Below are 18704 nucleotides of genomic sequence, written 5' to 3'. Positions count from 1 at the left end.
TTGTAGCATAGTCATGTGCGAGCCGGTGCAACTGTTTATTCTCATGCTTGAGCCCTCTAATCTCCTGTTTGAGACTCATCACTTCAGCCGCCAATGATTCAACTTGGCGGGTTCGAGCAAATAGGCGTTGGGCCATATTAGACACAGAACCTGCACACTGAACACTGAGAGCCAGCGAATCCTTAACAGCTAACTCATCAGACCGTTTGGAAAGTAGTCTGTTATCTTTGGGAGTGAGAAGGTTCCTGGCCACCACCGCAGCGGTCATATCATTCTTCATCACGGAATCCCCAACGGTAAGAGGACCAGTAGGGGAGACGAAGGATGGGCGCCATATGTTGTCTGGAGAAGGCGGGGCTGCCTCTTCAACAAGGTTCAAGTCAAAACGACGGTCGGAGGGGCCAGACATTTTCAAAGGTGTTGAAGAGAGAAGAGGTCGGACAAATCAAGATCTTAGAAGTGCAAGAATGAAGCTTCTACTGGTGGAGATTCAAGTGTGCTTTAGAACTTAATGCCAGCCCCTATAAAAATCTGCACTCGACGGAGCTTCAGAAATCGAAGAGGCGCCTGCTCAGAAATCGGAGAGGCGCCTGCTCAGAAATCGAAGAGGCGTTTGCTTTCTCAAAAGCTGAGCTGTTTAGAGATCACGAGGGTTGATCTCAGAAATCGAAGAGGCTTTTGCTTTCTCAATAGTTGGGCTGCTCAAAGACCACGAAGGCCGATCTCAGAAATCGAAGAGGCGCTCGCTTTCTCAAAAGCTGGGCTCCCCAGAGACCACGAGGGCCGATCTCAGAAATCGAAGAGGCACCTACTTTTCCAGCCTTGTCAGCACCTGTCACACGCACACTCAGCTTTGCGGAAATTATGGGCATTCTGTCGAAGACTTCTGGGGAAGTAGAAAACACATGAATCTTACTGTTCAATCACTCACTTCCCACACGCAACAATAGCTCATGGGTACCACAGATAACTTTGCCAAAGTTCTCTGCCAAAGTTGAGCACGTGAAGCTTGCAGCTCCCACTACATCGCTCTGACCAAGAAGGGTAAAAGAATAGCAAAGAAACAGCACTAACAAAGTTTAGACCCATAAATTTTGAAGGTCTAGCTACCATATTATTACCCACAAGGGTAAAGGAACAGTACCACTGCTGGATAATTGGAAAGTCCCTGTGTGTCAACCTCTGTGCTTCGTGGCAAGGTAGACTAGCAAACATGCCCAATCTTTACTCACATTCGAGAAAACACTCCCAATAAGATTGCTTGCTCCAAAATCGAAGAGGCACCGTCCTCCGAATCTCGAGAGCCAGACTCCCAACATGACTACTTTATTAAAAATCGAAGAGAGGGTAAAGGAACAGTACCATTGCTGGATAATTGGAAAGTCCCTGTGTGTCAACCTCTGTGCTTCGTGGCAAGGTAGACTAGCAAACATGCCCAACCTTTACTCACATTCGAGAAAACACTCCCAATAAGATTGCTTGCTCCAAAATCGAAGAGGCACCGCCTTCCGAATCTTGAGAGCCAGACTCCCAACATGATTACTTTCTCAAAAATCGAAGAGACACTGCTCCCCGAATCTTCGAGAGCCAGACCCCTAGCATGATTGCTTTCTCAAAAATCGATGAGGCATCGTTCTCCGAATCAATCGAAGAGGCGCTCGCTTTCTCAAAAGCTGGGCTGCCCAGAGACCACGAGGGCCGATCTCAGAAATCGAAGAGGCACCTACTTTTCTAGCCTTGTCAGCACCTGTCACACGCACACTCAGCTTTGCAGAAATTATGGGCATTCTGTCGAAGATTTCTGGTGAAGTAGAAAGCACATGAATCTTACTGTTCAATTACCCACTTTCCACACGCAACAATAGCTCATGGGTACCACATATAACTTTGCCAAAGTTCTCTGCCAAAGTTGAGCACGTGAAGCTTGCAACTCCCACTACATCGCTCTGACCAAGAAAGGTAAAAGAATAGCAAAGAAACAGCACTAACAAAGTTTAGACACATAAATTTTGAAGGTCTAGCTACCATATTATTACCCACAAGGGTAAAAGAACAGTACCACTGCTGGATAATTGGAAAGTCCCTGTGTGTCAACCTCTGTGCTTCGTGGCAAGGTAGACTAGCAAACATGCCCAACCTTTACTCACATTCGAGAAAACACTCCCAACAAGATTGCTTGCTCCAAAATCGAAGAGGCACCGTCCTCCGAATCTCGAGAGCCAGACTCTCAACATGACTACTTTCTCAAAATCGAAGAGAGGGTAAAGGAACAGTACCATTGCTGGATAATTGGAAAGTCCCTGTGTGTCAACCTTTGTGCTTCGTGGCAAGGTAGACTAGCAAACATGCCCAACCTTTACTCAAATTCGAGACAACACTCCCAACAAGATTGCTTGCTCCAAAATCGAAGAGGCACCGCCCTCCGAATCTCGAGAGCCAGACTCCCAACATGATTACTTCCTCAAAAATCGAAGAGACACTGCTCTCCGAATCTCGAGAGCCAGACCCCAGCATGATTGCTTTCTCAAAAATCGAAGAGGCATCGTTCTCCGAATCTCGAGAGCCAGATACCACAGACCACTTTTTCAAAGTGCTCTGACAGAGTTAAAACATGTGAAGCTGGCAGCTCCCACTACCGTGCTATGACCAAGCAGGGTAAAGGAATAGCATTACTACTTGTTGTTAGGGAGACGCCTATATATGTCGACCTCCATCCCCAACGGACAGGCAGACCTGCAAAAATGCTCAACCCTCCATCATATCTGAGAGGGCACTCCCAACGAAGCCTTTCGAAATATTCAGCTTTCTTTCCCCCCGATAATACCTCTGCAAACAAGCTATACTAGAGCAAGAATATCTCATATCATCAGGGTTAAAAGCAAGAGTATCCCATATCATGCTTTTTCCCTGTCTTTTCCTTTGGCCTTGTTTTTACCTGCAAGACAAGGAGAAAGAGAGCAATCAGTCAGCACTTGGAATCAAGCTTCCAGCCAGGAACTGACTGCCTGGAACCCCTTACCTGATTACTTACCTGGCATTGCTCTCGAGTACTCATCTTCAACATCTTATGTTTCCAGGGAAGATTCCGCATCTGCTTGAGGAACAGATAGGGCAAGTGCGAAGGATACAAGGAAGCATGTGGAGACAAGCGTAACAGCACACGTGCCGATACATCCATTACTCTGTCAAAAGCAAAAGTATCCCATATCAGCAGGGTGGAACGTACTCTAGATTTGATGGACTTGTTTTGACCCTCAAATTCTTCAGTCGGCCTTATACTCTGGAGGAAACCAGAAAACCCTCCAGCTCAGTTCAAGAATAAGCCTGTGGAAAGTTACTTCTTCAAAAGCAAAAGTATCTCATATCATCTCTTCTCATTTTTCTTCTCTTTATCCTTCATGCTGTTGCAAGATGGGGAGAAGGTGAACAATCAGTCGGAGCTCTGATTGCTTACCTTGTCTGTCACCTCTTTCAGCAGACCCCCTAGCTCGGCGACTTGGGGAACTCCTACTACATGGTTTGTATCGCGCTCGACCAAGCCTGAAACTACAAGTAAGCTTCAAGTGAAATTGATACATTACCTTGTGCATCTCCACCAGTTAAAGATACCACCCCTGGATGGAGGAAAAGTACTTCCACAGAAGATGCCACATCTACCTATGAGACAGATAAGGCAAGTCAAGACGACACCACACTCCGATACTTAGAAGTTTCGTGATTACGAGATCATTCTCCCACAATATTTCCTAATGTCATTTGTACTAAATCATTCACTTGTACTCACTAAAGGAGAGCTTGAACCTATGTACTTGTGTAAACCCTTCACAATTAATGAGAACTCTTCTATTCCGTGGACGTAGCCAATCTGGGTGAACCACGTACATCTTGTGTTTGCTTTCCTATCTCTATCCATTTATATACTTATCCACACTAATGACCGGAGCAATCTAGCGAAGATCACAAAAAGCGACCGTTTTCGCTACCTAGGATCTATCTTGCAAGAGAACGGAGAATTAGATGGAAATCTCAACCATAGAATACGAGCTGGATGGATGAAGTGTAAGAGCGCATCCGGCGTGTTGTGTGACCGTCGTAGGCCACTGAAGCTCAAGGGAAAATTTTATAGGACGGCAATAAGGCCAGCGATGTTGTATGGCACAGAATGTTGGGCGGTGAAGCATCAACACGTACACAAAATGGGTGTAGCGGAGATGAGGATGCTTCGTGGGATGTGTGGGCACACGAAAAAGGATAAGATTGGGAATGAGGATATCCGAGGTAAAGTAGGAGTAGCCGAAATTGTAGGAAAGATGAGAGAAAATCGGCTCCGGTGATTTGGACATGTGCAAAGAAGGCCGACTGACGCTCCGGTTCGAAGATGTGACTACGGGACAGAGGTTCAGGGCCGAAGGGGTAGAGGAAGACCTAGGAAAACTTTGGAAGAGACTCTAAGAAAAGACTTAGAGTACTTGGATCTAACGGATGACATGACACAAAACCGAATGCAATGGCGTTCTAGGATTCATATAGCCGACCCCACTTAGTGGGAAAAGGCTTTGTTGTTGTTGTTGTTGGATATTACATCCCTAACAAAAACAATTGTCTAAATTGCAGAAATTATCATGTGCTGTGATATATATATATATATATATTTAATCTTGCTCATGAAGTTAATAAAATCTTAAAATATACATATAGTGAAGCTCGTTACCAATCACAATCCAATTCAAAGTCACTTCAATTCGACAAATCGAACCATTTTTCATCCTTACATGCGACTCGTGAACATGTAAAATTTAACAGAATTCAGAAAGAAAAGTTTGGTTTGGACTAAGACTAGTAACAAACTTAGTTCCAAACGTAAAATTTGACATATGACTCGCACCACATCGATGATTTGTGCAATACTGCAAATAGCCAAAACAATTTAAATCAAGATTAATTAAAAATCAAGAAGTATTAAAGTGACCTTCTCTATGGTGTTTATCATGTGGATATATGAACAAAGTAGGAATATTTCAGGCAATATTGACCAGATTATAAAGTGAAAAGTGAGGTTGTGAAGAAACCAAGCAAAAGTGTGAAGTCGAGGAAACACAAAAGCCTATAAATTCGTTGTCCATTATAACACTGTGAGTAAAAGGCAAAGGAAATGAAACTTTGACCACAAAACTCGACAAATGTAAAGACATGTTAGATCATTTGATCGACCCAAATCCCCGTTGTCAAAAACATGAACCAATCGTATCAATTTTATCTCTCAAAGTTGAGATTCTTACTCATTTCCTTTCCCTATGGGACCACCCCACCATGTTGAAGGAATCAAACCAATCAAAAGTTTTCAATTTTATCCAGTTAGGCATTCTTAAGTTAACTAGATCAGTTTGCTCCTCTTATATTTAAAGTTCGAATTCGTCTCCTCGTAGTGTAAGTTAAATTTCAACATCACTTGAACTAATGTGCTTCCTTTCGTAACTAAAGTTCGAACCTCCATATCTGCAGTGTAGGTTAGATTAGAATATTGGTCAAACTAAAGTGCTCGATGTTGAGAGTGAAAATGTGTATCCTTTTGTAAACCTCCATATCTGCAGTGTAGGTTAGATTAGAATATTGGTCAAACTAAAGTACTCCATGTTGAGAGTGAATCCCACATCGAGGAAATAAGGGACCTTATATATGCTTATAAGTAGTTGGGTTACTCCCTATATTGTCAATTGGTACGGTGGAACCTCAACTTGCTTCATGATATTAGAGCATATTATTCTATGAGTGAAGCCCAACGACAACATGTGCTCTATGTCACTCGATATGTGTTGTTCACATGTTAGGCTTGAAAATTTACTACACGTGAGGTGTGTTGAGAGTAAATTCCACATCAAGGAACAAAGAACCTTGTATATGCTTATAAGTAGTTGAGCTACTCCTCATATTGTCAATTGGTTTTATGGTGAACCATCAACTTCTTCACTCCATTTGCATCCAAATTTAGATCTCCATCACTACTGTCTAAATTAAATTAGAATATCGGTCTAACCAAGTCTTGAGATTACTCTTTCACCTCTTTTTGGGGTATGTAAAAGCTTTCCATGATCCACAATTTGCATCTGTAGTCAAAAAGTGGCCATGAAAACATCCCAACATGCTTCTTCGTGGAGGAGATAAAGGAGGGAAGGAAAGAAAAAGAGGGGAGGAGGCTCATAATCCAATGGCCTCGATAGGGAAGTGAGGTGGATAATGATTTGTTTAAGGTAATGGTTGGGCTAGCTTGTCAACGGTTGTAGGCTACTAATGTCTTACGTCTGTCTGCAACTCAGCCTCGGGGTTTGTTTGTGAATTACTTGCCTTTATTATTTTACTCATCAAATTTTGTTTGGCAATATTTGTCTAAAACCTCAGCCTCGGGTCTCATGCAGTCTTCCCTTGTTAATGACCGTTTCTTGTTTCTTCTATATAAAAATATTAAGGAGACTCTAAAAAATAAAATTATTCGTGAATTCTTTATCATCTTATTTTTTTATATAATGTTTTATAATGTTGGTATGTAAATTAACGTTACTCCGTGAGGTGCCAAAGAATTTATGAAAAGTCTCACTTTAAGAAAATCTACTTAACCTTTCTCTTCTTCTATAACAATGATTGACGTGTTTAGTAATTCGTAATCGGAATGAGCAATACTTGTTTGAGGAGTTGAGATTCCTCAAATTTGTTTACTAAATTATCTGAAATCAAAATAAGAATGAAGATTTCAAATAAACTGTTTATTAATTCTCTTGATTGGAATTGAAACCAATTTGATTGTATATACTCATAATTTATCCATATAATTGATCATAACAAATGTAGAAAATTAATTAAAGGACCATCACAATTTTTTTTTATTCAAAAATTTTTAGACACCTTTCTTTATCATTGACATTGAGGGCGCCTTTTTATATTAGGGATACTTTGTTTATTATTAAGACATTTGGTTTTTTATTCAAAACCATCATGAAGTGTGACTCTTTTCTTTTGTTTTTTGTCTTTATAATACAAAATGTGACGGCCCGTCCTGAACATATATATTATGTTATCCTCGAGAGCGTAGAAATTTCTATTATACCCTTTAATTGTTGAGTTGTGTGTGTATAGCCTAAAGTTTTGGACCAATTAGTTATATTCCTAATTAATTGGACCTCATTAGAGCTAAAAGGCCTAAGGTTTTGGTTGGTTGACTGCAAACTGGACCACACACACACCAACCAATCCCGTTAACCCTTTATCTCTCTCTCCTCCCTGTCGGATCTTCTTCCATTTTCGTACAACCGTACGGACCACCTCGAACCTAGCTCACTAATCGCAGATCGGGGTTTTGGTAGTTGTTTTCATGCTCATTTCAAGCTCAGGAGTCGAGCAATACTTTTGGTTGGATGTGAGGACGTCGGGAACTCGGGAACCAGGAAACCCCCGAAGAGGTGCACAGTGACTCGACGTGATCGCGAAGGTTTCAAGTAGTTTTGAGACTTAAGAAGGCTCTATTCTTGCTTTTCTAGTACTTTGGATTAATTTTGGAAGGTTTTGGACGTTAGGAAACTCGAGTTTGACAAGTTGCAGGGTGGCCGGATTATTGTGACTTTTTTTCCGGCAAGTTTCCGTTGGTTTTAGGTTCCCAGAGTGGTAAGGAATTGTTCCTCTCATCTTAAGCTTCAATTTGGTACAAATTTCGTGCATTTTGGTTGAGAAATGAAGAAGATATTGAAGTTCTAAGATTTTCCAGAAACCAGCGATCGCAGCGGCACCGGCGTCGGACTTCGGCGAACCAAGGTTGAAGGAGGAGAATATTCCGTCAAAGTTGACGGAATATGTTAACAGCGTCAGGTATATTTAACGGTATATGCTAGTATTTAACGGAATATTCCCGAACGCCGTTAGGGAATCCGTCCGTGTGCTAGGCACATGCCTACACGTGGGCCGAGCGTCTAGCTGTGTCTTGGCCGGCGCGTGAGTGCTCGGAAATTTTTTCTAAAAATATGGGGATGTTCCTAAGGTTGAGTAGGTCATGGTGGTATATTCAAATACCCCAATTGAGCAATGTATGAGAAGTTATTACCTAGTTTTGTGTATGTGCTTTAAAATAACGTTTAAATAGTTATTTCGCATATAGGTGAGACCTATCCTGAGGACGAGCGTAGTCAAGCAAGGCTCAGGGGTTACGACCCTTCCACATATCAGTGAGTGGGCTTTTGGTTTTTAGTATATACTTATATACTTGGTATTTTTCCTAGAAATTATGTTTAAATGAAATTATGTTTTGAAATGCCATGCCTATTGATTTATGCTTAGACTGTGAATTAGTATAGTAATTGCATATATCTATGTTCGACCCTGTGGACGCTCAAGTAGGTACATGTGGGATGTAGATTGTTTATGTGAATTGATGATTATGTGAGATGTGTTGAGAGCTCATAAACCTGCACCCCGGTGTTAGTGCTCCCGCCTGTGGTTAGGGCACAGTCCTTCACGTGATGTTCACCTCCTGCGCCATACGCTCACCTTAGATCCAAGTTAGGTGCACAGTCTTGTCGTACAGACTACTATAGGTGGTTCCGACTCGTAGGTGACCCGTGATTATTCGCACAATCTTCACGTGATCGTAGTGCTATAGCGTATTTATTTACACCCAGTCCTCTAGTACAGACCATTATAGGTGGTTCTGGCTCGTAGGTGACCCGCAATTATTCGCACAATCTTCACGTGATCGTAGCACTAGAGCGTATTTATTTACACCCAGTCATGTCGTACAGATCATTATAGGTGGTTCCGACTCATGTGTAGGCATACTTGTGGAGCTATTGATTCAGCTGTACATGCCACTTTAGGTGGATCCGACTGATATGTTATTTCACCTGAGTTACTTATTCTGTCATTTTGAGATATTTGGCATGGCATACTTATGAATATCATTTTTTGAGCATGATTTTGTGATATGTATATATATAGAAATGTATATATATATATAGAAATATATATATATATATATATCCTACATTCTGGGAAATTATACAGGTTTTATGGCGAGGGGTTAGAACTTTGATAAATGAAATGGATTTGAAAAGCTTTGTTTTTGCTCGCTCACTTTCTGTTTTGCGCCCTTCCAAGTTTTAGGTAGGAGTGCGCGTTGTTGGCTCACGAGGAACTCACGGCAGCTCTGACAGATTATCACTAATGTAGGACCATTTTTGATACTGTATAATTAGTATTCGTCCTACTGGATTGCACTTAAGCTACTTATGCTCTGATTATCGCACTTGCACCTTATCTTATCTAGTGCTCTAGTTGGTTTGGTTTTTGTTCATTCGTATTTCTTATATCAATTTTGCTTCCGCCCTATGCACATGGCTACGTAACCCTCATGTGACGGCCAGCATGCCTTGATCTAGGTCGGGGTGCAGGGACGAAGCTAGAACTTTCTTTTAGTGGGGGCAACATGAAAAACACTAAGAAGACCTTATTATAGTATGGTTTGTAACCAAATGATAATGGGGATGGTTTCAAATGACGATGCTCACAATTGTAATGTTACAAAAATTTCAGTAGTAGTGGAAAGTGACAAATTGATGAAAAAAATATTAACACATGAGAGGTAGAGAAGGGATTTTTCAGTTTGAATGACAGAAAAATACCACTTTTGCTCATATTATATTTGATATAGAGTAGAAGTAGTATGAAGGTATGCTTGATATTAGACACATATATTTTCTTTAAGGATAACGCATATATATCTATAATTGTAGTATATAACCAACGAATTACTTGAATGGAGGCATCTGCCCCCAGTGGGCCTTCATTTGCTCCATCCATGTTGGGGTGTGTCACAAAAGACGTCCTAATAATAAAAAAACCGTTGATTAAGTATTTTTCAATTAAAAAAAGTTTTGTAAGGGACTTTTTATTAGTACTCCCTGACAAATATTGTTTTTTTTTTTTTTTTTTTTTTTGTATAAGCGATATTTGCACTAAATTTTTCTAAATTATAGGGTTTAAACTTGGGCGCAGTCGAGGGAGTACACTATTTTACCCAATTTTGCTTAACCTATATATGAAATATACTTTTAGATTTGATTCCGACTGACTCCCAACCGAAAAGTTCCAAAATATGATGTCCAATTCAAATCCGAAAGTTTGAAACCTAAAAAAGAATAGGATGAGAATTGGAATGTATTTGATGTTGTCAGGTTTTTTAATTTTATGTGGCAATCTCTCGAGTGCTTGGACTTCTGACTACTTGAGTGATTAGAGAAATTAGATTTTTTGTTTGGAAGTTGGAATGGGAATTGGAATCTTGCACTAACGTTGAAATCTTGCATTGGCACTGACGTTGGAATTTCGCACTAACAATGGTAGTAGAATCTTGCACTAGCACTAGCAATGGAATCTTGCACTGGCACTAGCAGTGGAAACTTGCACTTACATTGATGGATTTTCATATGAGAATTGGCATTAGAAGTAATGAAGCTTGCATCCACATCTGTCCATTGGCAAATTCCTATTGTATACTGCCATGAGTTTGACGGGACTGTTGGAAAATTAATTGTTTGGATTTAGGCCTAGCCATCTAAATTAGGGTTTCTTAAGTTTTGCATTTTATAAATATGGCTTGTAGTTTAGTATGAGAATTATGTTAATTACAATGTAGTCTCTTCGAATTATATAGCCATCTCGGCATTCTCTTATGTTTAGTTGATTGAGTAATCTATACATTTTGTAAATCGTTTGTTCGTTCGTCTGTTATGCGTACTCTGATTTTTAACTTGAGTACTCGCAATTCGATCCAAAACTTACCTACCTCTATTACATGCACTCAATTATAGGGATCTAATTCAAGGACACGATTCCAAACACACCTTCCTATAAGGGCTTGCAAACAATAGGATAGTGTCGGTACAAAAGTTGGACACTTTTTTAGGAATCCAAATATACCTCCCTATATGGAGTCCAATTCCTAAAAATTCAGGAGTGTAATCCTGATTTTGGGTGAGCTCTAATTGTATGTTTGATTGATTCCTAAAGTGTTAGTAAACACTTGGAACACTTACCTCAAACAGTTCCTTCTTTTTTTGTTCCCTATCCACGTTGTTACCATCACTATTTTGAACTAATACTTCAATTCCGAATGCTCAATTGGCAACATCTGGATCTTGTTCTTGTATCTTTCTATCTTTCTCTCCTCTTTCGCTTATCACGTCCCGGAGACCTCTGAGATGACGTTGAGGTCACATCTTCTTCAAAATAATCGTCAAGATTAACATTTGGAATCGGAAAACTTGACTGCTACCCTACGTTCCATGACAAAAGAATGCTAGAACGAATCCAAAGCCTAATCTCTGTAGGCTCTCTCTGGATTCGGAATAAAAACCAAGAAGATATGAGACAACTAAATACAAAAAGACCACATCAAACAAGTTCATAAGAAAGCAAAGCAGAGGTAACTGAGTATCAAAATTACTTTCAATTTTGGTGTAAGGTTTCATGAACCCAAAATAGCTCTGATCAGTCTTCAAAATTGCCCTGGAGCTAAACCTAAAGGGACAAAGCATATGACAGAGCCAACATCAAGCTACCCCTACAGATTTACATCTTTACAGCTACCTCTGTTACTCTTCCGTCTCATCATCATCGCTGTCAATTTTATCGAGGAAGGATCTGGTCTGGAGGCTCATACGTCTAGGGATGTACACATTGTAGTAGTAATTCAAAATACTCTTCCGGGACTTGGAAGGGAAACGGTTATAGGCAATCTTCCAAAAACTTGCTTCATTTGATAGTGGCTTCACTTTCACAAGAGATTCAAAGGTCCGCTGTTCAGTTGATGTCCATGACTTTGAGACAAATTCTCCCATTTCGCCAAACTTCCAACTCCGGAAGGCAGGACCAAGTTCAAATTGCAAGAGGAGTCTTTCTTCATGAATGTGGTGTTTAACACAACCTACAGATCCTGGAGAAATGCAAGAACAAGAGTTGGATCTCCCTTTCCCAAGTGCTTTCACAGTGGTTCCGGCACTTTTTCCTTTAACGGGCCACGTTCGCGTGCCCAACCACTTTGACGCTGCTGAATCACCATCACCACCATGAGTAGTTTTTCTGTTTATTGGACCTGTCCATACTGGGACGTCTGCCTGAAAACAAGGACCAATCGGAACAACAGACCTCGGAAGACTACCATCTGTAAATAGTAATCTCACTGCTTCTCTAAGTTTCAGATTTTGCTCTATTGATCTGGATGAATCTGAGTGGTGAGATGAACCATTCATATCTCTCACAGGAATAGACCTTGGAAGATAATCATCACTAAAAATCATAAACCTCAATGCGCGTTCAAATGCTGTACTATTCACGTCTAAACTCGGAGAGTCTGAGCTGTCAGCTGTATCGTTAACATTCTCAATAGTTTCATCACATAAGTTCATGTTTTTAAATTTGTTCAAACCATTGTTCGATTCATCTGTATCAAATATAGGAGAGGTGGAATCATCCTTGCAATATGGACCAGAATTTTCGATGTCCCTAATGCTCAAATTTGTAGAATATGGCTTCCCTTGATATTCATTTTCAAATGTCAACAAACTTCCAGAACCGTGCGAGTTAGAGACAAGCTGAGGTTTGGAAATTTCATGGTTGGCATTTGTATTGGTTAAGCATGACGAGACAGAATGCCCTGTACTCATTCTTTTAACACTATGGACATCAGACTTTTCTGTATCCAATTGAGAAACTTCGGCGAACTTACTACCTTTTAGGAACTGATCAAGTTTTCGCTTTTTCTGTACAAAAAAGGGAGGGAAGGGAAGTTTTCATAAGATTGGGGCTGAAGAATGAAGTTCATGGCAAGAGATAACTTCTGAACTGGCAATTGCCTAAAAATACAAAGAAAGCAACTCAAATCTAGAGAAATTATCACCAATTGTAAGCAAGGGTCAAATGTTTTGGAATTTGGATACCGAAACGTTTCACTTGAGTAATGTTACGTCATTAAGTCGAAGAAACAAAATTATGTCAAGACATAAGCTAGCTCAGTAGCCCTCTATTTCCAGTAACGATCGTGGAAGAGCTTATCAAGAATATGATGTTATTTCGGATAAGTCCTCAAACAACGAATCACGATGATGAGTCAACTATGAATTGGACGAGGGGTCAATTTTAAGTTAGATCTTTGAAGAAATGGTCCTAAGGTATGCTTGACATGCAGGATAAATTAGGCTTGGGATCGAACAAAAATATATGATATGTTAGCATAAAACTGGTAGATAACAGGTATGTAACAGGATAACTAGTCTTATCACTAGTGCAATGTGCATTAGTTAGGATGTGAGCTGAGTTTTGTTCATTATCCCTACGTACTTATATGGTAAATGGTTCAGTCAAATTAACAAATACACATTTATCACTCAGAGATCAATGGAATGAGATTTAAAAGAAAAAAACAATGTTGTATTGGACGTACCTGAGGAGATTCGGCATTACCAAGAAGCAAGAATTTCCGCACTTTAAGACTCTGATTCCATAGTTGTCGAGATGAACCATGAGATGCAATACGGTCACAAGGGTCCAATGCAAGTCCTTTCAACCACACCAACATATCAGAATCAGCATAGAGGCCAAAAGGTGATTTCCATTTTTGCAGCTGGTCCCCCATTGGAAGATAAGCTTTCTTAGCAGTCTCTTGATTGCCATGACCACTACGACTTCTGGATGGCACCATTTTAGCAATGTTATCCTTCAAATCCGAATCAAACCCTGTAGAAAATTTCCTCACCTTTATCAGGCGCCACTTTCTGGCTTATACTCAATGTAGCAATAGATAGTAAACAAATTCATATAAATTTTCACACCTAGAGTCCATTACTCCGTTTTGTACAAGGAATGTAAAAACGTCGAATTTAACACTAAACCTTGGCTCTCTACCATCCTGGGACCCCCACACAGTGGAATGACAAGATCAAGAACTCAAAAAGAAGTCAAAGAAAACTCGAAAAAACTCAAGTGCACTACCCTGATCTAACTTCCTTAACCCCTCCTTAAACCTGGGTTGAAGCCTACCCATTCATCCAGGAGGGAAGACTTCCATCCAAAAGAACAAGAGACAACACATTTCTTCCAGAAGCACAAGAGAGAACAGTGACCGCTGTTAGACTACCACTGGACACAAAAAGCTTAAGCTAAGCTTAAGTTGTTAGAGGATGAACCAACAATGCATATCAAGATAACGCGCACAAGTGCTCACTCAAACATTGCACCTAGTTATAATTAACCTAATCCTATAGCAGTTAGCAAAAATATGCGTAGCATGAAATTCGGCAAAGTCAGCTCCCAACTCATGGGATCTAATCCAATTGGGAAACTATATGCGTAAAAGATAAACCTTTTAGACCTATGGCCAATCTTAGCCCTGCTGCTATCGGTTACATACTCAGCATTCATGTTCTTACTGTTTGAGACCCTTTGTCCGAGCACAAAACTCGTGTCTAATGGGTTTTATTTCGCCAAACAGAACTCAAGAATTCTAAACCCATCCTCTTCAATATGGTTTTTAGAAACTAATGGCATCCAATATACCAGTGTTTTGAATGCTAAGAATAGAGATGTCATTATCATTGACACAAACAAAAAACTTCTACTCTAAGCATGAATTTAATAGCATTGTCGCCATCGTCATTTACTATAAAACTTGGAACAATATTTGGCTACTCAAAGAATAAGTTGGAGTTCCTACTCAAAATTGTTCGTTGCCAATTTATAAAACTTCGTGTTTATAATCAGAACCGTTGATATTATAAATCACCCTATATAGATTGCCTCTGCAAAAAATAAATTAAAACTAATGTTGTTTAGTTATTGAACTGTATAAAAACAAATAAACGGAATTGGTAAAAGCATTAAGAACCATTTGTTAGAATAGATTGACTAAACGACCTTAGTTCTATTTCAATTATTGCAAAGATGATCTTTACAGTATAATTTATAATATGAACGGTTCTAATCATAAGCACAAAATTGTGTGATTCAAACACTAAGAGTTTTGAGTATAAGTTCCTATTCATTTTTGGGTATCCAAGTATTGTTCTAAAACTTAAAACAACATAATAAATTCCTAAATTTTAATAAAAATACCAAACACATTGTAATTTCCTTCCCAAGAAAAAGCAAAGAAAGTGAAGTTGCCGGACATGCATTAATAAAAAATAAAAATAAAAAAAGAAAAAAGAAGAAGTTAACAGTACATTTGCAAACAGAAAATACGTCAGCACTAAAATGGAATTTCGATCGAGGTCAAGATCTTTCAGTTTGCTGGGAAACTTCAAAAAATGAACTTTTCCCGGGAAATATCCCGACCTATTTCCCGTCGAACCAAACAGAACCTAAAGGGAACCATTTGCTGACGAGAGCAACTGCCAAAACCCTAAAAGATATAACTTTGCAGTGGAATTTGCATCTTCGTCAAGTCCTAGTTAATCAAACAATACAGCATTACACTAAAAAATTAATGGTTGGGCAATTCTCTAATGTGTTTAGTATATTTGGGTTCAGATGAAAAACATTGTTTATGCATTCGCTTCAGGTGGCGACCGCCATTAATGGGTTGTGAGAAACTGTGTAGAAAAGAAGGAAGAGCGAGTGTAGGGGTAAAAATGTACCTTTGACAGGAGCGGTGGGAAGGACGGTTTCGGACTCTGGAAACTTGTGGATTCTGGTTTGCACCTCTGGTCCCTGGAGAAACTGAAAATTGAAAAGAGAAACCTTTGAAGAAAGCAAGCACTGTTGTGTTGAATATTGATAGCTAATTTTGCATTTAAAATTGAGAGTTTTAATAAAATATTTTCGATACTGTTTACTTTTAACGAAAAACTAAATTTTTACTTTTAACTGATATTATTCACTATACCTTTAAAAATAACTTTTCGTTAAAAGGGAAGTTTTTTTTGAATTTTTCGTTAGTTTTCCTTATATCTATTGGGATGAAACAATAAAAATGTAAAATAATAATATTAATAAATCATAATAAAGGAACTAGTGGAGGGAACTAAGGTACCGTTTGGTACGTGGGATGAGACGAAACGGAGTGGGACGAGACGAAACGGAGTGAGACGAGACGTTCCGTCCCACGTTTGGTGCCCCTAAAACAGGTGGAACGCGTTGTTCCACGGGACGAATTTTAAATGAATTTTTGTTCCGCCTCACCCCCTGGAACGACTCGTTCCACATCCGTGGAACACAAAATTATAACCTTTCTGTCTCCTTCTTCCTCATTGTTTCCATTCGAGGGCATCTTTACTCCTTCTTCGTTCCGTCCCGTCCTTTCCCGTTTCGTTCTATCCTGTCTGCATACCAAACGATACCTAATGAACCATAAATTTTTATGTGTACTCGAAACATGATCTGTTATACTACGTGTTATAATATAAGCGCATGACAAGATTGATACGTTTCAAGTATATTGAAAAATCTTTCTAATGATCATTGATAAAAGATTATGTATGTTAAACCAAGGCTTTAAAATACGCTAGTCGAGCAGCGAACTGAGGTCTAGCAGGAGCCTAGGTGGACTAGACGAATTTATGTAAACTTATTATATATCATATAAATACGTGCATGTTTGTACCTAGAAAATACATAATTGTGTTAAAATACATGAATCATAAAATAAAATGACATATAAATAAGATAGTAGTAGAACATATTGAAAACATGATTTATTAAAAAAATGCAAAATAAAAGTAACATGTTTTTTGTCTAAGTGAGAGTCGCGACCTAGGTGGATGTCCAGACAGGTCTAAGCGGATGCTTAAGCAGCTCCAAACGGGAGCCTCAGCAGCTCTAGGCGTCATTTCTTAATTTTTAAAGTTTAGAGATTATCAAGACAGTGGTCAGTCACCTAACGTCTAGGCAGGGCCCAGCCTCCGACTTCGAGGATCGCGGAAGAATTTCAAGCAAGGATTCAGATCCATGAAGGATTCTGCTCGTTTACCATTTTTTCAAACTAATGAAAGGTAGTTGGGATTTTGAAAACCTATATTTTACCAGTTTCCTACACAACTTGAGCTAACCAAGTACAATGACATATTTGCTCTAAGGAAGTGGGATATGAGTCAAGCCACATAATGGAAGGCCAAAAAAATTTAGCATCAAACCCTCCATCCATGAAAATTGAACCCAATATCTTTTGCTTATAATTGAAGATAAAATCACTAGATCGTAGTGCTAAGTGGTGACTTAACCCAAGACCTTGGGTTTTAATAAATTTCCCTATAGAAATTTGTTCCATCAGTAAATTGTAAGGTTGTGTTTGTCACGGATGATCAATTTGGTTGTTTGTCACAGAAGATCAATTTGGTTAGGATAACTCACTAGATTGAAGCATTTTGAAATAAAAAATAGAGGATACCTTCCAATCCTACCGTTTTTTTTTTTTTTTTTTTTTTTTAAGATTAAAAGTGATAACTTTCTTTCATGAGTATCCATCTTGTAGCTTTGACCTGAAAAAAATTGAAAGTTTTCATCAATTTTTTCCTTCAATATGTTTTTTTTTTTTTTTTTTTTTTTTGTCGAAGGTAAATATTATTACCAAGCACACACATATACATAGATGGAGGCCCACTTACAACAAAAGTACAAAACAAAGATATAAGCCTCCATAACAACACAAACTTTGAGGCCCAAAACCAGAAAAACCAAGCAGCTAGTTTCCTCTATCACCGCTGGAGCACCAACCATCAACAATGAACCAGCTTCCCTTGTAGACACCGAAGATCAAACAATGCAAAGCCTCAGAAACAAAAAGAAGAAGACTCCACCTACCTGCAACAAGAACCACATATATCCAAATCGCAACCACCAAGGAAAGGAAGCCAGTGGAAAATCCCACAAGCAACAGCGCGGAGAACGGCAGACAAGTGGATGGTGGTGGTGTAAACATCCGAGCCGGAGCTCTGAGCACCATCCAATTAACCCGCAAAAAAGGGAAAGGGGAAGCAATTATAAATCTGGAAATTTGTGGGGGTGAAGGAAGATAGGGCCAAATGGGATCAATAGAAGATGGATTGATTAGAACCATGTAAGTGAAAAAACAGGAAGAAGATGAAGGGGAAGGTCCGAATTTGGGGCTTACCGATCGAAGGCATAAGGGGATTGGATGGTAGTGAAAAACTAACGGGAAAACAAGGGAAACACAAATAAAAAGAGAGGGAAGAAAAGAAAAGAAAAAACAAAGAAAAGGGGGTTGCCGCCGACCCTTGACCACTGCTAGGGTCGGCGACCAAGTGATTCGTCGAAAATTTTACCACTCACAACCCAGTGAGAAGACCTTTCACGCAGAAAGAAAAACTCTTACCTTTCGGGAGAGAAAAGTGAAACCAAATGTTGTCCTTCAATACGTTTTAAATCTAGTAAATTATCTATCCAAGTCAATCATCAGTAACAAAAACATCCTAAAAGGATTCTACAATGATATCATCATCCATTGATGACTTTTTGAGTTCTACAAAACTTCCATAGACAATTTAAAAGTTTCAACTATGGATGGCAACTAAAAGTCTACGGCCTTGTTACGTTATTTTATTTTATTTATTTCCTATTTGGAAGATAATCATATCACATTATATTATATGTATAAATGCAATAAAAGATACTAAATAAAATTATAGCAAGATTGAACAGAGTGGTGCTATCTACAC

General features: G+C 39.2%; 1 protein-coding gene across 1 annotated transcript; it reads right to left on the bottom strand.

Moving 5' to 3' along the window:
- Positions 1 to 11466: 11466 nt before the first annotated feature.
- Positions 11467 to 16236, bottom strand: LOC103450597 (uncharacterized). Its single transcript, XM_070809142.1, has 4 exons — positions 16064 to 16236; positions 15669 to 15811; positions 13478 to 13770; positions 11467 to 12797 (listed from the first exon to the last, which is right to left on the bottom strand). Exons 1-4 carry the CDS (start codon positions 16234 to 16236, stop codon positions 11631 to 11633), a joined length of 1776 nt encoding a protein of 591 aa, XP_070665243.1. The 3' UTR covers positions 11467 to 11630.
- Between the last annotated feature and the right edge of the window lie 2468 nt (positions 16237 to 18704).

Source organism: Malus domestica, chromosome 12, assembly GCF_042453785.1.
Source record: "Malus domestica chromosome 12, GDT2T_hap1".
In the NCBI taxonomy this organism is placed as follows: domain Eukaryota; kingdom Viridiplantae; phylum Streptophyta; class Magnoliopsida; order Rosales; family Rosaceae; genus Malus; species Malus domestica.
The sequence above is the reverse complement of the archived record's forward strand: the minus strand, read 5'-3'. Positions and strand labels throughout refer to the sequence as shown.